Source organism: Rhineura floridana, chromosome 4 (assembly GCF_030035675.1).
Source record: "Rhineura floridana isolate rRhiFlo1 chromosome 4, rRhiFlo1.hap2, whole genome shotgun sequence".
Taxonomy (NCBI): Eukaryota; Metazoa; Chordata; class Lepidosauria; order Squamata; family Rhineuridae; genus Rhineura; species Rhineura floridana.
In genome coordinates this window covers 66,425,007-66,443,396 of record NC_084483.1, presented here as the reverse complement: position 1 = coordinate 66,443,396, position 18,390 = coordinate 66,425,007, and the positions used below count along the sequence as shown (strand labels likewise).

The 18,390-nt window shown below is 43.4% G+C and overlaps 1 protein-coding gene across 3 annotated transcripts in view; it reads right to left on the bottom strand.

The window, feature by feature from the left end:
* The window catches only part of DOP1A (DOP1 leucine zipper like protein A), an 83,303-nt gene that overhangs the window by 7,340 nt on the left and 57,573 nt on the right, over positions 1 to 18,390 (bottom strand). For all 3 annotated transcript variants that reach the window (XM_061623221.1, XM_061623220.1, XM_061623222.1), the window contains 11 exons: positions 17,523 to 17,648; positions 16,681 to 16,815; positions 15,751 to 15,806; positions 15,239 to 15,343; positions 8,852 to 8,918; positions 7,036 to 7,180; positions 5,187 to 5,266; positions 3,008 to 3,117; positions 2,255 to 2,404; positions 1,236 to 1,297; positions 392 to 544 (listed from right to left, as the gene is read on the bottom strand). In XM_061623221.1, the coding sequence (XP_061479205.1) occupies positions 392 to 544; positions 1,236 to 1,297; positions 2,255 to 2,404; positions 3,008 to 3,117; positions 5,187 to 5,266; positions 7,036 to 7,180; positions 8,852 to 8,918; positions 15,239 to 15,343; positions 15,751 to 15,806; positions 16,681 to 16,815; positions 17,523 to 17,648 (1,189 nt within the window). The remainder of the gene's footprint in view (positions 1 to 391; positions 545 to 1,235; positions 1,298 to 2,254; positions 2,405 to 3,007; positions 3,118 to 5,186; positions 5,267 to 7,035; positions 7,181 to 8,851; positions 8,919 to 15,238; positions 15,344 to 15,750; positions 15,807 to 16,680; positions 16,816 to 17,522; positions 17,649 to 18,390) is intronic.

Genomic DNA, 18,390 nt, shown 5'->3' with positions numbered 1-18,390 from the left:
TATTTTTGTTTCTTGATGTCCTTTTGAAGTTATAAAGTAGAACCCAATTTTTATGCAATAAATTTTATAGATATATTTATGGGAATTTTAGACATTTGATGTTTTGTACATGTAGAGTGAATAAATAACTTATTTAAGTTTGTTATCCTAGACTTTTTTGTTTTACTTTGAGCCTATGACCCTCTAGATGTTTTTGGACACTAAGTGCCATAAGTCTCAGCCAGAATGGTTAATGGCAAGGGATTGTGGGAGTCGTAGTCCAACAACATCTAGAGAGCCACAGGTTCCCCATCCTGGATTTAAATGGAAACTGATAAAGCACTGATAATATCTTACTATAGGGCACATATTATATTTTTCCCCTGGGGAAATGATAAAAGTTCTTACTCACCTTGTATATCTGGAAGATATTTCTGGTATTGGTCCACTTCGCTGCTAAAAATGGCAAACGCCAGTCTCTTCAGAAGCATTGCTCGCTGTTCCAGTTCGACATCCCGATTGGCAAACAGATTGAGTGAACTGCTCTGAGCTACAGCCACACGCGCTAAAGGAGGAATCATGCAGCACAGAAGATGCTTTTAGTGAGGACAAACTTCTTGTCTATAAGATAATTTAAGATATGTTATTAAAGTCACTAATCGGAATTCCTTAGGTCAATGTCTAGATTCTATTTTGTACTTTAAGCACATATGCCAGATACAATGTACTCTACGAGGATCCTATCTAAGAAAGAAACACATGTTTCAAGAGTTAACTGCAATATTTGTGTGCATTTCTCATAAGGGCCATGCTGGTTCAAACCAAAGGCCCGCCTGGTCCAGCATCTAGTTTCACACAGTGATCAACCGGGGAAGTACAAGCAGGTCATGAGGGCAATAGTGCTCTCCTGCTGTTGATCCCCATCATTAGCCTGGGGGCGTCTGCAGGATAGACCTGGCACAATTTGTAGTTCAGCGGTCAGTGCAGTCAAAACAAGTCTTGGTCTACAGCACTCTAAGATTAAGCATGTTCTCTCAAGATATTTTTTAAGTGATTTTTTAAAAGGGATATAATACAGTCTGGATTAAGATGCACTTTTTTGTGGGTTGCAGAGCAGTTTGCTCTTGTGATTTGGTCTATTATGCAAGCATTAGAAGAATCAACCTTTACACTTCAGTAGGTAATATTATTAGAATGATTTTCAAACATGCAAGTGACTGTAAATCTTACACAAAGAGTAAAAAGCCAGGACTCACTCATCAAATCTCTAAATGTGGTTTTGTCATGTGTCATCAAATTGTCCATGATTGCTCTCCAACTAAAAAAGAATTTAAAAAACGATGTTAAAAAAGCATGGTATTTTACTTTGGTTTAAATAAAAAAGAGAGTGTCAGTGCGGTAACCCTTTCACAATTTTGCTCTGTAAACCAGAATCTGAGACCGAAATGTTTGAAAGTTGCAGGTCCTTAAGAACCAGGCTACTGTTTCTGCTGATGGGGGGAATCTGGGAGAGGAAAAGAAAGCAAGAGGCAAGAAAGTAAGAAAAACCCTGCTGGATCAGACGAAAAGCCCATCTCGTCCAGTGTCCCATTCTCATAGCGGCCAACCAGATGCCTATGGGAAGCCCACAAGCAGGACCTGAGTGCAACAGCCCTCTCCCCACTTGGGATTCCCAGCAACTGGTATTAAAAGGCATAATGCCTCCGACAGTGGAGGTAGAACATAGCCTTGGTTCAGGTTTGATCAAAGCTGTTTCAAAAGCTCTTAGTAAACCAGTAGCTTTTGTATGAACCACCCTGGTCTTGGAATCAACATCAGAAACCACACTATGTAAGCTACGAACCACCACCTAGAGGAGATGTGTATGGAATCAAGCAAAGGCAGGGTATGTGTGGAACTAACAACTTGGGGAAAGATCTCTGAATCCCTACTGCTTGTTAGCATAGACAATACAGTACCTAGCTAGATTCCTATTATGTTGCAGCCAGTAGAAGATTATATGAGTGGATGGGAATAACTAGTCATCTGGGAAGTGATTGCCAGAATTTTGTCTATATATGTCTTAGGACTGGGTAGCTTACATGGTGGCCTCTAGATACTGCTGGACTACAGCTTCCAGCATCATTGACCTTTGGCCTTGCTGGCTGATGGAGTTAGAGTCCAACAATATCTGGAAGCCCCATGCTGACAATCCCTGTTTTGGGGAAACCACTCTCACTTTCACTCTCTTTTTTGCCAAGGACTAATATCAAAGAGAAGCAACAAAACCCCTTACTGATTAACGCAGGAAGCATCCATTTGAAAGAAACTGGAATCCATGAAGAGGTCAAAAGCTTCCTTTTTCCATGCTCTCCTTGTGTACTGATATCCACTCAGGCTGCTCAACAGTTGGACACAGGCTCGATAACTGGGTGCATTATGAGCACTAGAAGAAGAAAATCAATCCAATTTGAAAAGGTTTCAAACACTGTGCTCAAAACTTCCTGTCCAAAAGTAATCTGAACATACCACCTTTACATTCATTCAAGCTGATTCTTGCTTGGATCCAAACATCAGATCTTGGCCTACTTCCACCCACTGTACCCCTCCAAAAGCCACTCCTGAAGGTCAGTAAGCAAGCAAAGAAGGTTGTTTACAACAAATATTAGCTGCCCATTTCAAGACTGTACAGGGGGACCATGTTCAAACAGTGGCATCTCCTCTTAATAGGCTGAGAGATGAATGAGCCTTTTGGCAACACATACAGCTTTTTCACAAGAGTCAGCACACAAATCAGGATGTTTCTAGGTAATTATACTTGCCTGCTTTGTCCAAACCAGGAAATGATGGCTGACAGCTCTGGAACAATCAGGATATTAAGCCATGGCTTGGAGTTGGCTTAATATCTTGGCTTGTTCTGAAGCCAACAACCATTGTTTCTTGGCTTGGGAAACTCATCCAGAGGGTATGGTATGTAAACTCTAACAGTAACTTCACTGAAAGTGTACATTATAGTTAAGCTAAGTTGTACATGTAATTATGGAGGTACCTGTGATTGCGAAGATAAGGCACAACATAGTGCATTATATTTACAAGAAGTGGAATAACTCTCTCTTTTTCATCACTATAGAAAACCATGTCCAAAAGATGAGCCAAGACCTACAAGAGAAGAGAAATACTGAAAATCTTGGGGGGGGTTTCTTACAAGCATAATCTTTGTCAGCCCAGGTCTTCTGCTTAAAAGATTTAAAAATATTTATATAACATAAATAAAAATTTAATATCCTTTCAATGGATGACTGCCCAATTTCCAACTATATTTAGCATTTTCAAAATGTCATGAAGACAACATGATTTAACAAGCTCTCTTGGAAATATCCCTACCTATCTAAATCAAATGGTTGTTTCAATAAATCCACAAAGTCTAAGTATACAAATGACAGTAAAGATGATTTTGTTTCATTCTCCTCTTAAGAATGCATGACACTAGCACTGACCCACAGAAATCCTGGCCCACACTGTGCACATAAACATGACCATTTTATAACCAAAACTATGGGGCAGAGTTCTCACTGACCTCTGGGTGTGATCTGTGCTTTTGCAAAAAACACACATACAATATCATCCTTCTGCTCAATTTCATTCCTCTCCAAAGGGGGAAAAACAGTCCAAGCATGTGCTTTTGTCAACACACACTTCCTTTTCTACTCTCCAGAGACATGGGGTTGGATTCAAACATACAGCACAATGCTAACCATGTCTATGCAGACGTTCTACTGAATTCAGTGGAGCTTACTCTCACTTATGTGGGGTTAGGATAGCAGCCTTAGGCATGCTTGATTGAGTAGACCACTGAAATCAATGGGACTCCAGTCAGCCACGCCAAAATTAAGTTCCATTGGTTCAGTGGGTGGCATCCACCAGTGGCTTTGTGCTAGTTAAAATGCTTCTACTGGTCTAAAGCAGCACCCCATTCCTCCTCCCACCAATTGCAGCCATCTATACCATGTCCCATATTGTTCCACAGGGTCCCCCAATCTTGAGAAGCTTTTGGGTGGCACAGGAGCCTGCACTGGATAAGAGAGATCTCTGAAAATCAGGTGCCCTCAGCCCTGGGAATCAGATGCAGCCTTCCAAGTCTCTCCATCTGGCTCTTGGGATTCTGCCAGGCCACACCCATCCCAAGTCACATCCCTTACTGGCCCTGCTTTGTACCCTCCTTGGGTGTTTTTGCCAGGCTGGCATGTGTCCCTGAACTGTGATTACAACTCTTCTTCCCTGGGTGGAGGACAGAGAGGGATGCATGAGTGACGGTAGAAACTAGCTTACTGTGCCAAGGTAAAATTTGCATGCATGGCTCCACCCACTTTTGCGTCTGGCCCTGCCCAAAAGGGAATGCAGCCTTTGGGCTGAAAAGGGTTCCACACCCCTGCACTGGTACAAATCCACCACAGGAATCAACTTTATGGGTCTACTGGGAGCAGTGATGAAGTTTGGATCCAATCTCTGTTTTCCTTCCATAAAACATTAAAAATAGAAAATGAACCTGCTCCAAGAGATAAGGCTAAATCTAATGAGGAAAAAAGAAGCATAATCTTCTATAGCAGTGGTACCCTAACATTTTTCCCCACGGACCACTTGAAAATTGCTGAGGGTCTTGGCGATCCGCTTTATGCTTTTGCTGTCTGTTGTAGCAATTGTAATGGGCTGTGCTAGGTGCTGTATGATTCTTCATTGCATTTATATTGCTTCTTTTATTTCTTGTGTTGTATTGTATAGTAGCATTCTATAGAATTCAAATTGTCATATGATAAAATACAATGTAAGAAATAAAAGAAAGAACACAAATTCCATTAAAAAACCAATAGGAGTATTTAATGAGGACAGGCCGCGGAGCACGTGAATGAAGCTCACGGGCCATAGGTTAGGTACCCCTGTTCTATAGCAAACAGAAGTCAGAGAAGACAACCTCATGTCTATGAAAGTATCAGGGAACTGTTCTGTCTGGTAGTCAACACTGTCTCTGAATATCTTGAGAAGTCAGGGTGTCTCCTCAGCAAGAGGTGGTCCAAGTCCTCAACATCCATTTACTACCAAAATGACTATAGTAAAATTTGAGAACCCTTAGGGCAGTGCAATAATTTTGTTTAACGTTCTATGTGGCCGTACATAGTTATATATAAAACAAAGAAGCGTAGATAAAGCCTACTTAAAAGGGAGAAACTTACTTCTGATAGCAGCGTTAAGGCATGAACGCTAAAAACTGATGGAGTTATGCTTGAGGTTTCCAAAGCTGGAGACAACATATCTAAATAAATTTTGGGAGAAAAAAACAACAGCTAAAAATAAAGCCAAAAGTGTTAATATCTATTAAGGCATTTTAAAAAAGAAAACACAGGTTTTTAATTATGAAATAATCTAACATAAACACTAGAATGTATGCTACAAGATCAAATTTCACCAGATTTATTCAAACACCTGAAATGTGACCAAAGCGAAGTGTGTCATATTTGCATTCAACTATGGACATTTTTAATCCTGCAAAATACCACATTTTTAAAGTTAAACTAAAAACCTCAAAAGTTGTCTAATTTTTTGCTTAGAACGGATGCTTAGAGCTCCATTAAAATAAAGAATTATTATGAAATCAGAGTTTACGTAGGCTGCATTCAGACACAACAAGCCATCCAAGCCCTGTTCTTTGGAGGGGGGAGGAAAAAAAGGTGGTGTTCCTTCAGCCGGGTCTCTTGGCTACGCCAGCTTGCTGCCAAACATACAGGTGGGATCCTGAGCCAGTCTCACTGCCATCGTGCAAAGGCACTCGGGCTGGCTGTACTGCTCCTCTTGCTTTTGGCCGTGGCCTTGAGTAGCCGGACTGTGGATGCAGTGGTGGCCCCACCATTCTGCAAAGACCCGTTTGGGGGAGGCAGGATTGTACCCTCAGCCATAAACCCAGGGTGGGGAACTTTTCTACCAGACAAGCCAAGATCCAAACCCCGCAGACCGACAGGTGGGTGGGGACACGCACCTGTCAATCACTTGATACCATAATGACATCAGGTGACAATGCTTTTGAACTGTATTTTCAAGCTCTTTCAATAGAAATCACTTCAAAACGCACCTCAAAGTGCTCTCCCAGCACATATTTTGTAGTGAGTTTCCAAGTTGTCTCTACTGAAACTACTTCAAAACACACTTTAAAGTGAAGGTCACACCTTTATCTGCCTGCCACCTGGTGTCACGTATGACGTCAGGAGTGGGGCAGGAGGATGTAGTTTGGAGCAAACGGCCTCTCAGACCAATTTAGGACACATGCTGAACCTAACTTGGCCTGCAGCAGATCAGAGGTTCCCTACCCCTGCCGTAAATCATGGTTAAGAAAATGCAGGTACACTGGACACAACGCCAAGCTATAAGCGATGGTTAAGCAGAGTAGTCTATGCATGTGCTGCATGCTAGTGGGCGCGGCTTGAGCTCTCCCACTATGCTCCTCTTTTCCCCCAGCAAGAAAGCAAAGTACAGAGTGGCTGGCTGGCTTAGTATTACGTTTGACTCAACACTCGTGGTCTGTTTTGCTCCAAGGAAACCATAAAATCCTGTCATTTTAGCTGTTTGGCAAGTGTTGGGGAGGTATTTCATAGATTTTTTTTTAAACGGGCTCAGTGAGCACGACCCTGGCTGCTGGATTGGGCAAGGAAACCATGCACACAGAAGCTGTTTGCACACGCGGTTTCTTATGCAGGTAGGGATATGCAGGTAGAAGTGCGTAGCCCTCAGGTAGATTTAACATGAATTTAGGTAACAGGTGTCTTTCTCTACTGCAGCAGTAAAGAACCTCCAGGCTACATGCCTAACTAGGCCACTAGGCTGTTTTGGGCAAGCCATGCTCACCTGTCCCTCTGGTGATAGACGGGCGGGTGTGGCTTGCCCAAAACAGCCTGCCCACTATAGAAATGTGGCTCCCAGAGGCCCTCAGGCCCAAAGTGGTTCACCATCTCTGCTCTACTATTATAGTCAATAAAAGGAATTTCAGATGCTCATTAGATATTCTGGATGGAGGAGGAGAGACAAAATCACCTTCAACATCAGACTCCAAGTTGTTTCCATCAACCATTATCTTGGGGGACGGTTTAACCTCCAAGTTTCGCCTGAGCCATGTAGTCTGTTCCAGGGATGAGCCAGCAATTGCTCCAATGGCATCCACTATTTTGTGGGTTACATCCTAGGGGCGAGGGGGTGGGAGGGAGAAGAAACACAGACACCGAAAAGATTCTTGGGTATAAGAGAAGAAAAAAAATCATTTTTTTCTTGCAATATCTATTTCTATACAAGGGCAGTGGATAGCACCCAAAAAGGCGGTGCCCTTGTATGAGATGTCATGAACAGCTGATCGCTGGCATTCAGAGTGCTCAGAGTTTATATTTAAAACTATAAATGTTGATGGTGCAAAGATTAAAAGTGTCAGAAACGCTCCAGAGGAGACCTGTGCAATGATAAAATGCAAAAGGATTTTGATACATTGAGGCAAGCAGATTGTAAGCAACGGGATCAGGGGGCACTGAGTGACTGCCCTACCACCTGAGGCAAAAGAGCCAGCGTGGCATCAGACGGGCTGGAGAGTGCCTGTGCGCCACCCAACTGGCTCTCCTTCGCGACTTGCTCTCCCGCCCATTTGCTTGGCTCTTTCTCAACGAGAACTCTTGGCTGGCAAAGCTCTTGGCAGTGGCTGAGGAGTCCACCTACCTGCCCGCCTAGTGTGCCAGCCCGCAAGCCGGGGGTGGAAGAGTTGCTAAACTGCTGTTTACACCTTCACTTCTCTTCTGTAGCGTAGGAGAGTGGCAGATGTGTGGAAACTCACTGCTTTTAGGATAGGATTTACCATTTTGGTGAGAACCTGTACAATGATGGCTGAAGACTCGCACGTCTCAGTGTTGCGCAGTGCAAAATCATCATTGCTTTCATCCCTCACGTGGAAAACTACATTTCAGGGGAAAGAGTTCTAGTCTAGCCTAACATGCTAGTTTTCTCTGTGCACAGAGTGCTCTTGTATGAAGGAACATTCTCTCATGAGAGCCTCCATCTGCTGCCTGAAATGGTACAGGCCAGACACAGACTGATCAAGTGAGAACTAGTCTGATGTGCTCCAGTGTTTTCAATGGCACAGAGCAGTGCTTGCATGCAAGTGCATCCCGAAGACCTTGTTTTGAAAGGGAAAAAGCTAGGAGAAAAAGCTTTAGATGGCTGTGGGCATGATCCTTGAATGGCACAAATATGGTGCGCAGACAGTGAAAGGCTGTGGCTTACCTGGGTTGCTTTCCCAACGGCAACCATGAACAGTGGCTTTCTTTTTCTAATGCTATCCTAGCAGTAGTCTGATTCATTGTTAATTGCACATGTTGCCTCTACAGAATAGACTATTCTTCAGAGGGGATCATTTTGATTAATGAACAGTTAAAACACTTTTACCTCTGATTTCAATGAGATTTATGTACACTTAATTTCCTAGAAGTGGGTGCTGTGAGTTTCATACTTGAAGGTTAAGATGTGCATCTTGCATTTGATGGACTTGTTGCCTCACTATGCCGTGCTGTACTACTTCTTCATTTTTTAAAATTATTAATTGCAGGAGTATGAGTCACTGGATGAAATTTTTCAACCCAGAGTATAAGCCACTCCCATCAATGATTTAAGAAGTAGGACCCAGTTAGCTCAGTTTGCCAGGAATCTAAACAGCATAACTAAGCAAGCACATCTGTTGTGAAGAAATGCTTACTTTCAGCGCACAATAAAGATACGGTACTGCTGAACAAAATACTGCAACCAGATTGGTGCTTTCAATTAAAAAAGATAGCACACTTGTACTCAGAAGCAACTGATGACATAAGTCTCTTACCTGGAGATCTCGCTGGTCTTTCTTATTATCCAGATTTGGGTTTTTCATAATAAACTCATTTAAAATGCTTTTAAAAAAAGAAGTAAACGTTCATATAAAGTCTTGCATAAAATAGAGAGATCAAATATTTAAAACCAAAGGGACAACAATAGCAGAAATCCACATGCATCCTCAAGAATGTCTATATGCAAAGAGGAAGGAGCGCAAATTTCCCATTAAGACTGCAGCTCTCTCATGTTACACTGAACTCCAGAGGGTCACCCAACTTTTGGCTTAGCAGAGGGGCTTCTGAAGGGAAAAGGGAAGACCTCAAAGATCCCATTACTAAGCAAAAGATCCTTATGTAGCACTTGGGATTCTACTCAATGCATTTATTGGAATGACTGAACAAGTGACTATTAATACTTTCCATAGCAGCAAATACTTAGGTTGTGGCTATCATCTACTATATCCAATGCAATGAAACATAACATGACTGCACGCTGGTATAGCACGAGGTTAAGAAGATACTACAGGCAGTCAAGATGGCATAAGGGTTTAGATCTGTGAAATTAATTCTTTGAATTACACACAATACTTTAAAGAGGACTTTCTTAGTGATAGCACCTCGGTTATGAAATCCACCCCCTCCCCAAATGAGGCTTGCCCTACACCTGCCCAGTATTCTTTTCAGAAGCAAGTGAAGACTAACTACTATAATAATAATAATAATAATAATAATAATAATAATAATAATAATAATAAATTTAATTTTTGTGTCGCCTATCTGGCCGAAGCCACTCTAGGCGACGTACATATTAAAATTCAGTAAAATACAATAAGTACAGAATAAAATACAATGCAGTCAACACTAATGCAGGCATAAAACTATGTAGGGCAATCAGTAACAGTTTTCACAAAGACAATAAACAATCACAGAAAAATTAGCCCACCCCGGAGGTCCCAAAGGCCTGTAAAAAGAGCCAAGTTTTTAAGGCTCGGCGAAATGTATCTAGGGAAGGGGCATGGCGAAGATCAAACGGGAGGGAGTTCCAGAGAGTGGGGGCCGCCACTGAAAATGCCCTCTCTCTAGTCCCCACCAACCTAGCTGTTTTCGTTGGTGGGACTGAGAGAAGACCCTGCGTGGCTGATCTAGTCGGGCGGCTTAATTTGTGGTACTGGAGGTGCTCCTTCAGGTAAACTGGGCCGAGACCGTATAGGGATTTAAAGGTTAACACCAACACCTTGAATTGGGCCCGGAAAACAACTGGAAGCCAATGTAGATGAAATAACACTGGTGTGATGTGATCATGGTGGCGGCTGTTAGTAAGCAACCGAGCCGCCGCGTTCTGCACCAATTGTAGTTTCCGTACCGTTTTCAAGGGTAACCCCACGTAGAGCGCATTGCAGTAGTCTAATCGAGAGGTGACCAGGGCATGTACTACTAGGGGGAGCTGATGAATAGGGAGGTAGGGTTGCAGCCTCCGTATGAGGTGTAGTTGATACCAAGCTGCCCGGCTCACTGCCGAAATCTGAGCCTCCATGGACAGCCTGGAATCAAGAACAACCCCGAGGCTGCGGACCTGATCCTTCAGGGGTAAACTCACCCCATTAAGCCTCAGGTCAACAACACCCAACCTTCCTCTTCCTCTTCCACAAGCAGCACCTCGGTCTTATCAGGATTGAGCTTCAGCCTGTTCCTTCCCATCCACCCACTCACGGATTCCAGGCACTTGGACAAGGTCTCCACAGCCAACTCCGGTGAAGATTTAAAAGAGAGGTAGAGCTGCGTGTCATCAACATATTGGTGACATCGCAGCCCAAAACTCCTGATGATAGCTCCCAGCGGTTTTATATAGATGTTAAATAGCATAGGAGAGAGGATAGAACCCTGTGGCACTCCACAAGTGAGGGGCCAAGGGTCTGAAACCTCATCTCCCAATGCTACCTGTTGATGCCTGTCAGAGAGAAAGGAACGGAACCACTGTAAAACAGTGCCTCCTATTCCCAGTCCTTCCAGGCGATCTAACAGGATACCGTGGTCGACGGTATCAAAGGCCGCTGAGAGATCCAGGAGGACAAGAAAGGTGAATTCTCCCCTGTCTAATGCCCTCCTCATATCATCCACCAGAGCGACCAAGGCTGTTTCAGTACCATGTCCAGTCCTGAAACCCGATTGGTATGGATCCAAATAATCCGTTTCATCCAAGTGTGCTGACAACTGGCTAGCCACCACTCGCTCAATGATCTTGCCCAAAAATGGCAAATTCGAAATGGGGCGAAAGTTGTTCAAGATTTGGGGATCCAAGGAGGGTTTTTTCAAAATGGGTTTTATAACTGCCTCCTTGAGGGCCGGTGGCAGTACACCCTCTTTCAAGGATGCATTTACCACCGCCCTGATCCCTTCGCCCAATTTCTCCTTACAATTCATAAGGAACCATGATGGGCAAGGATCAGTCAGACAGGTGGTAGGCTTCACCGTTGAAAGTACCTTGTCCAGATCCTCAGAAGGAAGAGGCCGGAACCAATCCCACTGAACCGGATTGCAATTGGTCAACTCTGGATCTTCTACTGCATCCACAGCGTACGGATCGAGTTCTTCAGGTGTTCGATTTTATCGGCAAAGTGCTTTGCCAATTTGTCACAGGAAATAATAATAAAATAATAATTTAATTTGTGGGTCGCCTATCTGGCCAATGGCCACTCTAGGCGACGTACAATTTAACAACAATACATTACATCATAATAAAATACATCATAAAATACAATATAACAATAAAACAATAAAACAGTTCCAGTACAGAGTAGTAGGCTATTCGTCGTAAAAATTTAACCCTCCCCGTAAGTCCCAAAGGCCTGTCTGAAGAGCCAGGTCTTCAAAGCTTGGCGGAATACATTCAGGGAAGGGGCATGTCGAAGGTCATACGGGAGGGAGTTCCAGAGAGTGGGGGCCGCCACTGAAAATGCCCTCTCTCTTGTCCCCGCCAACCTAGCTGTTTCAGTTGGCGGGATTGAGAGAAGGTCCTGTGTGGCTGATCTTGTTGGGCGGCATGGTTGGTGGCGCTGGAGGCGCTCCATCTGATAAACTTGAATGCTCCAAGGGTTCCTGAGCAACTGGACCGACCAGGCTTCGGACCACTTGGAACAGCTTCCTGGGACAGCACTCTGCAGATGCAATAGAGGCAGCAAAGAAATCCTTTGTTGCCTTTATTGCCACCTGGTAGGCAGCTATTGCTGCTCTAACCTGTGTCCGAACATCTTCAGAGCGGGATTTCCACCACCGGCGTTCTAGTCGTCTCACCTCCTGTCTCAGACTTCGCAACTGGGGTGTGTACCACGGTGCGGTCTGAGTTCTGTTCAGGGGGAGAGGACGTTTCGGAGCCACCTGGTCTAATGCCCTGGTGATTTCCTCATTCCACTCCATCACCAGGGTTTCGACCGGGCGACCTTCAGCAGGTTCCAATTCCCCAAGCACAGTCAGGAATCCATCCGGATCCATCAGGCACCTAGGGCGGACCATTCTAATAGGTCCTTTACCCCTGCAGAGGGTGTGTGGCAATGAGAGGTCAAGGTTCACCAGATAGTGACCTGACCATGACACGGGGGTAAAAGAAATAGCCCCCAACTTCAGAACACTCCCCGCTATTCCCAAGACAAATACAAGGTCAAGGGCATGACCGGCTACATGGGTGGGCTCAGTGTTACTAAGGTGCAGTTCCCAAGAAGCCATGGTTTTGAGGAAATCCCGAGGGGCTCCGGTGAGAGTGGTCTCAGCATGCACGTTAAAGTCCCCCAACACTAACAGTTCTGGGGAGAGCAGTCGTACATCCGAGACCACCTCTAGCACCTCGGTCAGGGAGTCTGCCGTGCAGCGGGGCGGGCGGTACACAAGCAGAATCCCCAAACTGCCCTTCGAGCCCAACCTCCAGTACATGCAATCAACAAACTTGGTCTTAGGAAGCAGGGGTCTGGTGAAAATCAAAGACTCCCAATAGATGACTGCCACACCACCTCCCCGCCTTCCTACCCTCGGTTGCTGCGCATAATGGAAACCTGGTGGACACATGGCCTCAAGGATGGGAGCTGAGGCCTCGTCCAACCAAGTTTCCGTAATACACACCATGTCTGCGCGCTCATCCAGTATCAAGTCATGGATGACAGATGTTTTTTGTGTCACAGACCTGATCATCATCATGGGAGTTTTAAAGGCTTTTAAGAGCTTGATGGTCTTTAAGGGTTGCAGGATTTAAAATCCCAAAGTTTCAAAGTTCTGCCTGTGTTGCCTGAGAATTCTGATGTTTCCAATTGATTTTATTGATTTATTCTCTGTTGCTTAATTTAATGCTGTATTTTTGTTTGGATTGTATTTTAATATTTTTAATGCAAGCCTGTCAGAGAACTCTGGTATTATATATATTTGTTAATAAATAAAAATATAATTTTTTAAAAATAGAATATAAGCCAAGTCCAGATTACATAATAAACTGATGCTTCAATACATCAAAATAAATTAACATGTAATTAAATGGCCACCCTACCTATGATTTATAGATGCTGCTTCCTAATATTATGCATAAATTAGGAAAATATATAGTCCTTTTGACAATGTGAAAGTATAGAGGGTGGTTCTAGATGGCTCAGCATAATGGAATCAAGATTTATTTATTGCATTTATATCCCACCTTTTTCTCCAAGAAGTTCAAGGTGGTGTACATGGTTCTCCCCCTCCTCATTTAATCCCCAAAACAGCCCTATAACGTAAGTTAGTCTGAGAGGCAGTGACTGGCCTAAGATTACCCAGTGAGCTTTGTAAATGAGTGGGGATTCAAACCCTGGTCTCCCAGGTCCAAGTGTGACACTACACATTTTTAATATATTTGCTGTATCAGTGAAATGGGGACAAATTAATAAAGATTAGCAACAGTTCTGTGCCTTGTTAGGTGCCTTGTTAAGCCAGTGTGACTTAGGGTGCATGCCAACTCAAAGAGGCTGGCAGCAGCAGAGCTGGCAGAAGGGGCCACCACATCCAACCTCCACTCCGGCACCGCTGAGAGGGGAGGATGCTGCCTGTACCGGCAAGGTGCAGAAGAAGAAAATGCAATGCATGTTTCCTTCGGCCACCCCCTTTCCCAGTGTATCGGCTGCCGGGACAGAAGGCCACAGGACCGAGCCAAACAGGCTCAGGATGTGGTAGAAGTCCCCTCCTCTCAGTTCCGCTCCCAACACACGTACTCCAGAACGTCACTTTTTCGGGATTTCTACCGGCTCCACCTGTGCAGGTCTCAACTGAGCCAACTGGGCCCCGGCTGTGCTCGGGTGGTGGCAGAGTTCCCTGACTTCGCCACAGCTGTGCCTGGGTGAGGGTCTTCTGTTGGTGGAACCCAGCTGTGACCACACCCTTCCTCCTCCTCCGCTGCATCCTGAAGCCCCTCAGCCTGGCGTATCTACCAGGTGGATTGTGCCCTAACACTGCAATCCTATATCCACTTATCTGGGATTAAGCCCCATTGTGGGACTTACTTCTGAGTAGTCATATAGAAGATTGTACTGTCAGTCACTCATTTTGCATGTACCCATTTACTTAGGACAGGAACATGGCAAAATAAAGCATGTTTAAGTTCTGTTGATTTCAGTGGGAGAGATCTAAGCCATTAAGTAAAAACAGATCAAGCACAATGACACATGCACAAAAGGGATGGGGGAGGAAGAATCCAAAATGGGGCAAGCTTGATGCATTTTCAGCCAAGGTTCATATTAAGAGGAACCATTTTTATCAAAAGACAAGACCTGTTCTCTGAGCTTGTGAATTCTGATGCCCAGGTGCAGTTTGATAAAGGTTATTTATCTTTCAATAAAAATTACTCCTCTAAAAAAGAGCTCTAGTTCAAACTGCATTGCACTCCATAATTAGCTTGCACCATTTTGGATTTCTCTCTCCTCTCTGAGTCGAGAGAACTTAACTCTCCCACTGAACTTCATGGGATCAGGCCCTAAGTACTTACTGTGGGTGCAGCCAGGGTTTGCTCACTGTCACCTATGTAAGGGCTGTGCTGGTGGTTTTAGAGTCAATTATAGGGGTTGGGTTATATGTGCCATCAGCTGGAGTTCAGCCTTACTTAAAAAGGCCAAACAAACTTGCCAAATATGAAGTAGCAACACACACAGTCCCCAAAGACAAGAGAGATTGGACCATTGGTCTCACCTGAAGGGTGATTTTCCTATGAGGACGGACATCACAACGGGTTTTAGCTGGCCGGACTCATAGGGAAAACAACATTTCTCCAAAAGCCATAATGGGTACTCCCTATTCCTCATCAAGGGTGCTTCAGAAAATAGATTATTTCCCCTCCATCTTGGTATTTTTCAAAAGGAAAAAATGACGGTGCTCATGCAAACAAACTGACTCACCCAAGTATGAGAAATTGCCCTGGAGCTGGAAGGCCAAGTTGTACAGAATCCTTCAGAAGAAGCAGTAATGATGCCCAGCTGTCTACAATGTTGGACACCGGGATTCTGCAAGGCAGGGGAGGAGACAGAGGGTCATATGTGTATCCAAAGGTCATTAGAGTGCTTCTTCATACTGTAGTCTAGTCTCAAGCAAATTGGAAAAATGCTGCAATCTAAAAGTGGTGTTTTCTCTCAATGAATGGCTCTACAGATAAGACAGAACACTGAAGGAAATATGTCACCAGAAGTCAGAGAGCGATCCTGTTGATTTTCAAACTTGAGCGAGCCTAACTGGAAAGAAGCCTAATTCCAAAGAAGTTGGACATAGGTTTCAGCTCCTCTTCTGCCACAAGTTCTCAAAACCAGCGTAAACATTTCTCAGAACTGTTGCAACAAAACATGTCCTTTTGAAAACATCTCACTTGATGACACTGAATGAGATAAGAAAATTAGCCATAACCTTGCTGGCTTACCTCTGAATGTATGCAAAGAAAAACTGCAACATGCAGACTTCCAATGAAAGATGCTTCTAGAAAGAGTTTAAAACATCCAGTGTTAGAAGAGAAAGGTTGCATTTTTTCCCAAGGCCCCAAAGTGACTACAAAGCAAGGAATAAAAAAATTAATGCAAACCTTGCTAAAATCAACACATCGTGATTTCTGGGCAACATAATTTCAAGAAGTCCTATGGTGAGGTGGCAAGGAGTTAAAGCATAGTATTTCTTAATGTTTTTCTTAAAGATCTTTCTAACCTTAACTGGAGCTTGGAATGCCAGTTGTGGTAATCTATGATAAAGGGAGGTGGGTTTGGAACTCAGCCCATTTCAGAAAAGTTGCCGTTGCTCCTGGTATTTGTGAGAAAGGGGGGGATACAGAGCCACCAATAGAAGGGGACTTTTACTGGATGCTGAACGAAATGCATAAAACAATGCTCCTATCAAAGTGTTGCATCCACGTGAGTTATACTCAGAGCAGACCCACTGAAATCAATGGATTTTCAATGGGTATACTCCAAGTATGGATACAATCTAAAGTTTTCATATCTTTTAAATTCAGAATTGATATCCATTTTCTTTCCAAAATTCAAATGAGGTTTTATCCACAACTGATCATCTAGCCTGAACTTCAGAAATCAAACATACAGATGAATTTAGTTACCCTATAAAGCGGTAGCAATCTGACACGTTTGACCTGTTTTAACTGAAATCCATTTATTGAATATTTTTTAAATTTTATTTTTCTAAAAACTCAACAAACTTATGTTAAACAAGTCATCCTTGATCTAACTGGAAGGAATGCTGTTATCACCACTGTCTATTACAGCACAACCATCTTACCCCAAATATATTTTTTGAAAAATGTAATAATCACTTTAAATGCACAGCAATGTTGTTGTTTTGATACCTTGTCCTTGGCTATTGCTGGTGGCTGTTTTAAGACTTCTTTCACTGTCTGCATAACAGTCTCAGTTCTCATAACACTGATAGAACGAACCAGCTCCACTAACAGGAGCTGCTCTTCACTGGGAGTAGGAATGACCTGAAAAGTATACATATACTGTTGAGTCCAGCAGTAAGTCCTAATCATTTCAAAATTACACTAGTGACTTATGCGGCTTTCTTATACAAACATTTATTTAAGGGGAAGCCTGTATAGGACTGCACTATTAGCATCCTAAACTCTTTTAAACAGGCTGAGAATTCAGTTCAGGCTGAGAATTACAAGTCAATTTTAAAAACACTATTTCCTTGGTAGAATGGTTCCAAAACCTAATTTCTGCACAGAGGGAAATTTTCAGGGATTTGCAGCTGAGAAGGGAAGGGTTAACCTTCCCCATGCATTGCAATCTCCAACAAGATCCCTTCCCAGCAAGTAGGCTCAAAAAAGCTCCAGTCTGGTACATGTTGGGGCAAGGGTGCAAAGGTTATAGTGGGGGGATAGTTGCAGCCCTGCCCACTTTTTCATTGTCTCCATCTACTTTTTGCATTAGCCCCACCCACCTCTGACATGCAGTCCCCAGATAGCTAACCACAAGAGAACATGACCCTTAGGCCAAAAATATTCTCTTCCCCTGCTCTGGCCCACCTTATCAGTGAAACCAGCGAGATTGACAGGCTCCTAACTTGCATGCCCAGGGGTAGAAAGCATTGGGCACTTAAGACCTCAATCTAGACGTTAATCCTTTAAGCGCATTTAACAGAAATAAGATGGGAACTATTTTCAAATGGCTGCATTGGCTAACATACCTTAGTCCTTGAAGTGTGTTTGTGTAGTCTCCTTTCATTCCACACAAATGCAATAGCTGCCATAAAATGAACACCATGATTCATTGAAATAGGACCCAGCAATTCAAGAATCTGCTGCCTCAGATTCTGAAATTGAAAAAACAATAATTATGCACCCAGCTATTTTGCTATTGTGAGAAGACAGTAAATAAAGGGAAATGTAACTTAAACATTTTCTTTTTTTAGTGGATTGTGTCCAGAGGAATAGCATGACACGATGTTGCTGTGTGGAAGCTTTCATGGTGTTTTAAATTCTTCACTGCTACCTCACGTCTGAACAACTCATTGGCTCAGTGAAAAAGAAAACCAGAATCAGAAATCATGGACTCATATGGGTCTGGAAACCATGGTTTGCACCAACTACAGTTTGGCATTCTGCCTGGAAAGACAAACCATAGCTGCAGTTGTTGCTCCACCTCTCAAAGCCTCTATGCTTCAAGTGGCTAACCTTTTTCACGCAGAGGGCTATATTGACCCGTGGTCAATCCTTCAGGGGTGAGGGGGTGTCACATGTCAAAGCAGGTATGGCCAATTTTTTTTAGTTTTTTAAAAATAAAGGACAAATTTGGGGATTTTGTGTGGTGGGCTCATAAAACGCTTTTGCATCAGTATCACAGTCAGTAACAAAACGTTGTTTTTTAAACAAAATTTCAAATTTTTAAAAAATTACAAATTTGGGGTTGGGGTCCACAAAAAAAAAGACTCAGCGGGTGATGAATGCGGCTCTAGGATAACCACCCTAGTTCCACACATTAGAAATGAGAGTGCTGAGCAGATAGGTTCCTGCTGGGAGGAAGAGCGGGATATAAATCAAATAATAAATAAATAA